General features: G+C 43.2%; 1 protein-coding gene across 3 annotated transcripts; it reads left to right on the plus strand.

Annotated features, from left to right (window-relative positions):
* The first annotated feature begins 255 nt into the window (after positions 1-255).
* mief2 (mitochondrial elongation factor 2) lies at positions 256-9,664 on the plus strand. 3 transcript variants are annotated; one of them, XM_047579027.1, is made up of 8 exons: positions 256-432; positions 4,681-4,839; positions 5,014-5,179; positions 5,289-5,404; positions 6,533-6,709; positions 6,796-6,959; positions 7,275-7,427; positions 8,456-9,664. In XM_047579027.1, the coding sequence occupies exons 1-8, from the start codon at positions 415-417 to the stop codon at positions 8,961-8,963; spliced, it is 1,461 nt and encodes a 486-aa protein (XP_047434983.1). In that variant the 5' UTR covers positions 256-414; the 3' UTR covers positions 8,964-9,664. The 3 variants fall into 3 exon arrangements, with proteins under 3 accessions (XP_047434983.1, XP_047434984.1, XP_047434985.1); XM_047579028.1 differs by having other exon boundaries at positions 262-432; positions 5,307-5,404; XM_047579029.1 differs by having other exon boundaries at positions 265-456.
* Positions 9,665-10,637: the final 973 nt, after the last annotated feature.

Here is a 10,637-nt window from a genome sequence, read left to right on the forward strand (position 1 = left end):
TTACTTAATATTACTTCAAGGAAACGATTTACAATTGTAAAAATAAAATTTTACATAAAGCTGCTTTAGTTATTTCTTATTATAAAATAAAAGGTAGCAAAATCCTCACCTTACCTCCAGACAAAAAGTAAATAATGGGAATAAATAGCCGGGTATTGTCCTCGTTATTGTTTTATTTTGTCGTTTTAAATGTTTAACAATTTAATCAAGCACTATGAGACCTGGTGCAGTTGTTGTTGTTCCTCCGGGACCTCACATGGGGGCGCTATTCCGCCGAGAAACCCTACCAGGATTAAAACAGACGAAGAAGAAGCCTGCAGCTGTTAGCTGAACTATATTAATGGCAGCGAACGACAGATAGCAGCTTTTTATCTGTTGAAACAGCATTGAAAAGCGCATTTTAACGAACCGCTAATGATTTGGATCAGATTGGTACGTTTCTCTCCGCACTGAGAGGTGAGTGTGTCTAACAGGAGAGCGTAGAAATGACGTAACTGCCACTAACCGGTTAGCATTACTAGCCGAGGTTGTTGTTGATCATTTCCCTGGACAGTTGTTGTGTTACGTTGTTGCCTGTCAGTGTTACTAATCTCTGGCGATGCATTCACGGACTGATAAACAGCTTTCAACACACTGGGGAGAAGTTAGCAGGTCATTGCTAACTGGCTGCTACAAGGCAACACTAGCTACGGGTCAATCTTAACACTTTACAGGGCACTAATCCAAAAAAATCAACCCTAGACTGTCATTGTAAGAAATCAGAAGACTTTACTTTTGTGAAAATGATTTAAATTTTCATGGAGAAAATCAAGATGAATGAATTTACCATATAGATTTCCTTGTCCTTAAGTGGTAAATAAATGTAAACATGTATTTAGACCATTAGAACATAAGAGCTGATTCAGACACTTGCCAACTTTAGACAACTTTAGACAACATTAGACACGTCTTCACCAAATGGTGCTCAGTGTTCATGCAGCGGTGGACCTTGAAGACAACATTTGACAAGGATTTGATCCAAAAATGTTTCCCTGATCTTCTGATCATCTTCTGATTGACTGAAAACCACGTCTGTCTGGTTCCTTGTCCCGTGAAGAGTTCAGATACTAATTAATAAATGTGTCAGCAGTTGTTTTAAATCCTGCTTTTGATCTGTTTATATTCTCCAGCACACCTTTTTCCCATACTGAAATATTCTATTAAAGAAAGACAACGCAACAGACAAAAAATAAATACATAAAAGAGATTGTATGAATACTAACCAGTATTAACTAAATCACACAGACGCCACTAAATAACAACCTAACACGTTGCTCCAAAAACAGAAGCAGGTCTGCGCGGGGGATAAAACTAAGATGATTGAAATATTTGCAGATATTTCACCCCAAAATGGGACTGAACCGGAAACCGATGCAGATAACAAACACATCTAGATGACTTTCATTTGACGATGCCCAGCAGACTGAAATTAGCAGAAACCTGTGGGACCCAGTTACACGTGTCTATGGTCCAACAAAGTCTGGTGAGACGTGGTTCTCGTAGAAAACTATCAGAGACCCACCTAGAATGAAGACTGAGGTTTCATGCATCAGGGTGTAGCAGGCAGAAGCTGGGTGTGATTTATCTATTTATTTTTTTAGACTCTAGCTATGGGTTCAGACGAACAATTTACAGACTGTCTCCTACAGAGCTGGAAGGGTTCAGTTCAATATCTGTTCTGAATGGTTTGAGTTTCACCCGTGAGAAATCAAAGCAGTTCTTTAAAGTGTTAGAAAAAGTTCAGTGATAAATTGTCTAAGGTCCCTGGGGGAGAAGTCATAGTGCGTGTTTTTTTTCTGCAATGTCCTTATGTAACACATCACCACTTTGTTCTTTTATCAGTGAAGTCCTTGTTTCATATAGAGACAGTTTTCATTCCTGAATACTTGTATAACTTTGCAGGATGTAATGCTGCTAATGATGTCAGTGTCTTAGTCTGGTAATAAAATAGTTGGTCAGTTTAAGTTGTTTTTTCAAAGCGGTGATGTGACAGCATTATTTTTCTGCCTGTGGACGACACTTAGCGTATTGGTCCTTTGCTTGTCTTGGTGGCGCTGCCTTAAACCTTAAACACGACTCTGCTGTGACGTTTAAGGCCCCATACTGTACGCGCTGTAACCTGACAAGGGAGGTTGTTATAAATGTGACCCCGCTAGTGTGACTGAGGCATGTATGTGATCTATAAATAGAGTTTCAGGAGACAGAGAGGGCACAGTCAGTTTAAATGGTTTGTCTTTGCGGACCTCAGGTGCTGCCCAGAGTTAAATAAGATACGCACAGTGTGGCTTTTGTTTCGCAGTGTTACAGGAACACACGCGTTTAGAAATGGGTGTAAAATACTCACTAATTCTGCTGCTTCCTTCTGCACTAGATCATAGACAGACAGGATGTAATTCTGTCAACTGACTTTTGTTAGTGAGACTCTATTAAAACATTAGTGCTTTTAAAATGTGTGTTCTTTTAATCCAGTAACGCTCTGCCTCCGCCACTGAGGCAGCCTAGAGAACAGTGCGGTATCCAACCCTTTCCGCACGTCAGATTATAATCATCCTGCCAGCGTTCCTGTTTTTAAGAACGGGACTCATCGTGGCTGCCAAGGGCCTAAAATTTGACCTCAAAAGCACTTTGGCAGCAGAGTTTGTTTCCCGAAACTAAACCGGTTATTGTTGGTGTCAATGATAAATACGTTCTACTCATTAATGTACATCTTAAAATAAATAAAATGTAATGAGTTATGTTCATACGAACTGTACGTGAATACTTTAGTGACTGGTTTAAAGCAGCTTTACCAGTCGGGTGACGTTTGCGTGCTTTCACACAGTGGTAGGAGTGGTAGTTGTTGTAAACACATGAAAAGATGTAGGAATGAAGAAATGATCTCTCAAAACGTGCCCCCGTCTTCCAGGGTTCAAGTATGGAATTTGTTTGTGAAAACTAGTGTATGGGAAAATATTCACGTTTCCAAGTCTGTTATCACTGTTTGATTTGATTTTCCAAAACATAAAATCATGACTATCTAAAAGACAAATGGATCAGTCTGTTCTTTTAAGGCACTTGGCAACGCAGCTGAAATGTTTGTGTGAGAGCACACAGTCGGCTACGCGTCCAAAAAAACTTTTGGGCGGATTGACAAGTTGGCTGCTCAGCCCTGTGCTCCCGTCCTCCTCCTCCACCCCGTTTAAAGGGGCCGCCCAGGTGTCGTCGAGTTTCACTGCTGCTTCGACAGACGGGTGGTGACCACGCACCGTCTGAACTCTTTTATGATCGCTGAACATAATAATGGGAAAATGTCAATTCTCAGTCGACTGTCTCACTCTATTTATAACATATCACTTTGTTTAAATTATAATTTATTCATTTAGTATTTGACTTAACTTGGTTACTTCTTAAACAGTATTGAGTGCTTATTTGATGTTAAAGAATGCTAGTGAGGGCAAGTCTTGTGTAACATCAGGTAGTTCAGCCTTTCAATACAAAAACAGTAAAAAAAACGTGCACTAAATTTATCTGGGTTTGCTCTTATTTGTTTGGGCTACATTACCTGGCTGTAATCTTCTACAGATCATTTGGTGACATAACTGCATATATATTCACAATAAGGAAATAATTTATTTACATGATACACCACAGTTTACTCTTTAGTTTGTATCTGACAGATGCTTTTGGTAAACATGCAAATCGTATCGGATCATTTTCCTAATGGTCCACGTAAATAGGCAAATTAACTTGACGTGACACATTAACTTTAACACATGATTCAGTTGTTCACTAAGTGAAAATGATGTTTTAAAACATGTTAAATCATCCTTTTTTCTATGTAACACACTGGCTCAAACTCTCCTAACGTAGTCTCCACACAGATGATTTGCTCTGTGATCGCTTCAATGGTAATAATGTATTTTGACATCCACTTTTTCCTTTTTTTTCCCCCACCATTTTTCCTAGTTTCTCCTTTCATTTCTCACGTGTCTGCATACATTTGACTGTTGCGCTGCTGGATGAATATGCCGTTTTTAATTAGGGTAATCGCGCTGCAGTTAGTGATGCGCAGGCTGCAATTATATCTGCAGGCATCGCAGTTAATCAGAGGATCGGGTGGATCCTTTCAGCAAAATTAACATTAACGGTGGATAGGCTGTGGGTGGGCGAAACAACACACGGGACACTAATTAGCAGACATCCTTCATTTTAGTTTGAAGATATTAACGGCGGCAGCCTGCGTCCGCGCTGTTGCCGTTTTACTAAAAATGCTTTAAATGTTTATTTAAAACCAGCTCGGTCACGGTGTATTATTTAAATTCCCTGATGCAGGATTCGCAGCAGGTTTCTAAATCAAAGGGGTTTTGTGGGTGGTGTGTGGATGATCTGTGCACGCATGGGGATTCAGGGGATGTCAGAGCCGATCCACACATAACTAACATCTCTCATGGATTATTCTGACTGTATGATATTATTCTATGTACGTACTCAAAATGGAATTGTTGGGCTCCCTTTCTATAATGGTGTCCCAACAACATAAACTGACAAGTATTATAACATGAATTCACTGTAAAACTCCAGTCGCAACATTTCCGGAAAAGGTGAAATCTATAAGTGTTGATTTTTTTCCCCTCTAAACGTTCCTGCTCTTCTTCTCCGAAGGCTAACCACGACAAGGAGGCGATGAACTTCCAGGGCAGTCGGAGGCGAGGGGAAGATGGCGTCGCCATGGTGATCGACTTTCTCCTGTCTAACGCTCGGCTGGTCCTGGGCGTCGGAGGAGCTGCTTTGCTGGGCATCGCTACGTTGGCGGTGAAACGGGTGAGTGTTTTTTGACGTCGCTGGGACTGAATGTGGAAAATGCGTCTTCAGCTGAAAAAGTGTTCAAAAGAAGTAATGTGACGGCTAACACCAGAGCCGAGAGCATAAATAAAACGGTCGTGCCTTGAGTGTGTCCCTGGTAAGCACACGTCTATGCTGTGTTCTTTTGCTCAGCTGATAGAGCGCGCAGGCCGCGCAGCGGACGACGAAAAGGTGGAGCAGAAGATGGCTGAGAGCTGGGAGGAGCTGAGTCTGGTCTCGGCTTCCCCGACGCTCCTCAGGAAGGGCATAGAGGGCGTTGTGATGAAGCATGTTGCCAAAGCGACCAGGCAGCAGAAGGGTACTGAAAACATTTAAAGGACTGAAAGCGATCAAACACGTACATAAGAACTTATAGTGTATGTATTCAATGCTAATCATTGTTCTGGACCACCGCTATCCTGTGACAAATGCTCTTTCTCAATCAGCTGATCTCTGCCAACAACCTCAGACGTCGCCTCTGGAGGTGCAGCCCAAACCCGAGTCAAAGTCCAAGAGGCTCCAGCTGTGCGTCCTCAGTTTGCAGGTACGCTCTGACCCGCTGAGGACGTTATACATTCAGTGTCGGCGGCTCCTCTGCTCTGCGTTCGTTCATGCGCGCGCGCGGAACATGTTCTGTAAAGCGCGGTGCTTTGTGAACTTGTTAGGCTGCGCAGTGCCCCCCAGGAGCCCTGCATAATGAAAATACTGCGCTGGAAGCGTGAAGAGGAAGTCAAACAAGCATGAAACGGTTTCTCAGTTGGCGTCCTAGCTTCGTGGCATAATTTGTTCAGTAAATGGTGCAGCGCACGGGGCTAAAAGCTGCGCTCTTAGCAGCGCCGGGTTTGAGTTTCTGTGTATGATGCACGTAAATGAACATACTGTAGAACTGCACCTGATAACGTGATTCGTTCTGTCAACACCATTGTTGTTTTCGGCAGCCGTTTTAGATTTAGTCTTAGTGTTTTGGACGAAAAATGCTCATTAGTTTTATTCATTTCTATATGTGATAGATTTTTAATAAATTAATTTAGGTCAATAAGTACTGGAAATTGGAATCAGTTAACTTTAATACTTTTGTATAATAGCCGTAGACGTCCCCATTGATGAAGATGTAATACCAAATGCAGAAACCTTTTATCTCCTTATTTAAAGTTGTGTTTTTTTGCTTTTTTTCATGAATTGATGCCTTACTTCAATGTATATCCACAGACCATCTCCTCATTTCTGACCACCAAGCCCCTTTGGTCCATCAGTGAATTAATGAACTCAATCGCGTGTCTGTGTGTATGACTGGTGACCACAGGCGTGTTGTGCAGATTGTGCGCTGCATGGTGCTGGGCACGACCAAACAAAGATAGGACGCAGCAGCATCGCACGCGCAATGAGCAGAAATGTCATGCACTCTGAACATCTGGCCGACCACCCACTAACATCCACTTCCAGTTTCGTCTCGTCAACGAAAACTCGCACGTGACTCAGTCATGTTTTAGTCATTATAGAGCCGTGTTTAGCTCGTCACCGTCTTGTCATGAAATCGAGGAGCGTCGATTAAATAATTTTCTCATCATCATCGAAAACAAAAGCGCTTTACCTTTTTCCACCAGTGAAAAAGCACCAGATGTCCGAGACATGAAAGTGGTTTTAATTTTCGCACTGTGCAAACTGTTTTAAGGAGCGTCTGCAGCAGTACTATCACACAAGGGCTGCGCTCGCTCCCCTGGAGGTCCAGAGGGCTCAGTCTCTGGCTCTGGACATCTGCACCGAGATCCAGGCCTTCATGCACAGCCGTCACCCGGACATGCCGCTGGGAGAAATGAGCCTCGGAGGCTCTTTACTCGACGACCTGCAGGTACGGAGAAATACGTTTCTGTCGTGTCGTGCTGCATAGCCAGATGTTACATGAACTGTGTGGTGCTTGTGTGTGTGTGTGTTTAGGTGGTCAGCGCGGACCACGCCTGTCTGATGGTGCCTCTGCAGCTGGAAGCTTCTCTGTGGCGTCTCATCCCAGGAGAGGAGACGCTGCTCACGCACCCTCTGCACTGGATGGTCCGCCGGGTCAATCTGGAGTATTTCCCCAGAGGACGCAGTTACTGGGACAGGTGATCGCACACAGACGCATTAAAAGCATTTAAATCCATACATTTGTATATTAAGATTTAATTGTGTAACATATATATAAAACCATGCTGGCTTCATCCTACTCATTCAGGCATTGCGTTAACATCTGACCTGAGTTTGTAATCACTGGTTTGTTACCAGCTACAAACACTATTTCAAGTGTATGTCATTACTAGTGAAGGTAATTTGGCAGTGTGAACACGAGACTGGTCTTTATAGCGCACTGTAGTGGAGCAACATGAATAGATTTTGTATTCTGAAGTAAAGTGACTCTAGCCCGTCCGTGTGTCCTGTAGGTACTTGGTGGGAGGTTATCTGTCTGCAGAAGCTGTGGTGAACATGTTCAGTAAGGCCATCATGGAAAGTATGAATTGGCTGTCAATCAGCAGCACCTTGGACTGCCTCGTCAGACCTGTCCCCGGAGGACCGGACCTGAGACTGGAGATCCGGTGAGCGTCTGAGCTTTGCTGTTTTCACCGTTTTATGTCAGATGTTTACGCCACAGAAATGTAAATTTCACACAAAAAAACTACTAATTTGAACACATTCTCAATTCTCAGTGGTTCAGATGGACGTCAGTGAATTATAAAGTGCTGCCCAACATCACTTGACAACCCATAATATACAGCATATAGAAAAATATATAGAAATATAAAAAATAAGATGTAAGATGCCTAAAAAAAACATCACTCTCAGCGCTTCGGACTTCCTTATTTATTGTAACCATTTACCTCTGTTATAGAGGTTATGCATGTGACACAGCAAGCGAAGTCTCCGTGGTTACGGCCACTGAGTGACACAAAGTGACCAGAGAGATTAGCAGCATTAGTTTGACTCATAGGCTTCAATAGCAGATGAAAAGAGACGTAACTGGATCGCTGCATTACGAAGAAAACGCGGGAATACTTTTAACGTCCGGTCGGACGCTACAGTATTGTGTGGCTAGCGTTACTTCTCAGTAAAGCTCTTAGCATTGGCATCTTTTATTTAGCTACATTTTTCATAATTGAAATGACCTGAAACTAACTTAAACTGAGTCTAATCCATTTTTCCAAATCTATACTAGTTCGTATGGATCATTGTTGAGTCCAGTTGACCTTAATGTGATCTGATAATCCACATTTTTCCCGGTCTCGCTGTATTTACTGATACACTTGAGCATGTTTTTGCCACTCAGGGGGCGTGGCCACAGGCAGCAGTGACGTTGATGCATACCCTCTATACTGCGATCACATGTGCGATATTGTTTTTTTTTTCATGCATCTTACCTCTATAACCTTATTCTTTATATGTTTATATATTTTTCTTATATTATTTTACCCTATTTGTATTTGACTCTTTCCCTGTGGGACTGTAACTTCATGGGAGCAACAGCAACCAAACAGTTTCCTGTAAAGTATTCTGATTCTGACGTGTGTGTTAAACTAGATGTGTTTGCCCTCGCTGATGGACTCGTCTCCTTTTGTAATTTCTCCAGGCCTGACGATGAAAAAGGAGCCATGTGCAGCGACCAGCCCCTGTTCGTGACCGTCCTGCCTCTGCTGAGGGAGGGCGACGTGGTCCTGACCGCCCAGACTGAGCTCACCTCTCCCTGGGTGAACGCCTGGCACCTCTCCCTCTACCCGTGGGAGAACCAGCGCCTGTCTCAACTCGACGAAGCCGACGGCGGCTGCCGCAGACACGCTCTGAAGATCCTGAAGGCGGCGTGCAGACTGAACCCGGCCCTGCGACCGCTCGAAGCCGCGCCGCTGGCCAACCTCATCCTGCACCTCAGCGACGGCGAGGGCGACTGGTCTGAGAGCAGCCTGGACGTCCGGTTCCAGCAGTGCATCACGGAGCTGATCGGCTACCTCGAACAAGGGGCGCTGCACAGTTACTTCAAACCCGCTGTCAATCTGCTGAGCAGCTTGTCAGAGGACCAGGTGGACCAGATGGGCTTCATGCTTTACTGCGCCGTGTCGGAGCCTGAAATACTCCTCATTTAACTCATCTCAGCTCCGTGGAGTCATCTTATCATCCATTACGTCTGGTTCAACCTCCTCGTTTGACTGAGTCTGACGCAAAGAGACGGTCGATCTGAGAGTAGATAATCAAGCTGGAGACGTCGCAATGTGCCAAGGAAAAGAGCCGACGATTGAAAGAGTGCTTCAGGATGTGCGTCTGCCACCGACCCTCGTTTCAAATTCGTGTGATTCCGTTTCACCTTTAGTCTGCGACGATCATCTCGGCCATCAGCAGTTCAGTGAACAGCAGCAGAGTGGTAGAGGTTGTGGCTTAAATGCTTACCTTTGTTGTATCCTTTAATTGATGCTGTGTGCTCTCCGCCATCTTCCTATATCTACTCACTAATCGGGACAATAATAACGACCCGCTGAGAATCACCGGGCCGCACTAAACTATTCGGTTTGTCTGAGGTGGTTATTTAACTTGGCATGTGTGTTTTATTATACTGGAGGCTGAGGCGTTGAATCATCTTTGTTGGTCTTGTTACGTGTACATTTTGTTGCCAATATATCTGGGTAAACTAATCCTTTAAATTACCTGAGAATTTAATGCACTTGCTTTTAAATGCCGTATGAATGTCGTGGACACGTTTCAGCTATAATTCGCGTCGGGTGTAAGAGAAACGCAATTTCTGTGATTGAGCAGTGAAACTACAAACATAAATAAAGCACTTGTTTAGATTCTCTCTCAGATGTGATTTTGTGACAGTAGGAGGTGTGGCTTGTTGTTTGGGTGAAAGGAGCCATGAGCTGAAGGCTTCTTATGTCTTATGTTTTCTTTGTGTCCGCACTGACATTAAAAAGATAGACCGATCAGCCAAAACATTATGACCTCCGACAGGAGATGTAAATGACATCGACCATCTTGTGACGATTGAGTGTTATACTGGGAAACTTTTGGACCTGGCATTTGTATGGATGTTACTTTAGACATGTACCACCCACTTAGACCAGACACCCCCACCCCATAGCAATGACACCATGATGGCAGCAGCCTGCCTTAAGCCATTTAAACACTTTGAGTGTATGTTTGGGCTCATTGTCCATTTGCTTGACCCGTTTGGGGGAAGTTTTAAATTATTTGCTGATATATTGAGATTCACTATATCCACACAAACTTCCTTCCTCTTCCTTCCACCTCAACAACCCGTTGCTGCTACTTCCGTGCTTTATGTTTGTCTTTCAACTTGCAAGCAGACCAATTTTTCCTCAAGATAAAATAATATATTTCAAAGACAAACGGTTAAGTTTTTGTTTCATCACACCAGATGCCATTTCTTCCAGAAATAAGATCTTCGTTTACTTGTGCGGCGCCTTTCAGGCTGTGTCAATGTAGGACTCGTTTTACTGTACACAGGTGAACATGATACCTTCAGGCTTTTGGAAACTGTTGTTAAGGGTGAATTAGGCTTCTAAAAAATAAATCCACAATCTTTCCTGATATTGTGGTGGATTACTTTGGATTTTCAATGATGTCAAAGAAGGTAAGCCTTAAAAAAACATCCACAACTGCAATTGTTATATAATGAAATTATGAGAAAAAGGATCAATCTAGTCTGACCTACGTAAAGTAGACATCCTAACCGCCTCGCTAAACTTCCGACTTCAACCCAATGGGAACAAACTATTCAAAACACATATTCAAAACACTCAGAT

The sequence above is a fragment of the Mugil cephalus genome, chromosome 2, assembly GCF_022458985.1.
Source record: "Mugil cephalus isolate CIBA_MC_2020 chromosome 2, CIBA_Mcephalus_1.1, whole genome shotgun sequence".
Classification (NCBI taxonomy): domain Eukaryota; kingdom Metazoa; phylum Chordata; class Actinopteri; order Mugiliformes; family Mugilidae; genus Mugil; species Mugil cephalus.

What these genes read in the sequence shown, in the direction of transcription:
- mief2 (XM_047579027.1), top strand. An exon ending in CTTTACTCGACGACCTGCAG is followed by an intron (nt 6,710 to 6,795) that starts GTACGGAGAAAT and finishes GTGTGTGTTTAG; the next exon opens with GTGGTCAGCGCGGACCACGC. An exon ending in GGACGCAGTTACTGGGACAG is followed by an intron (nt 6,960 to 7,274) that starts GTGATCGCACAC and finishes TGTGTCCTGTAG; the next exon opens with GTACTTGGTGGGAGGTTATC.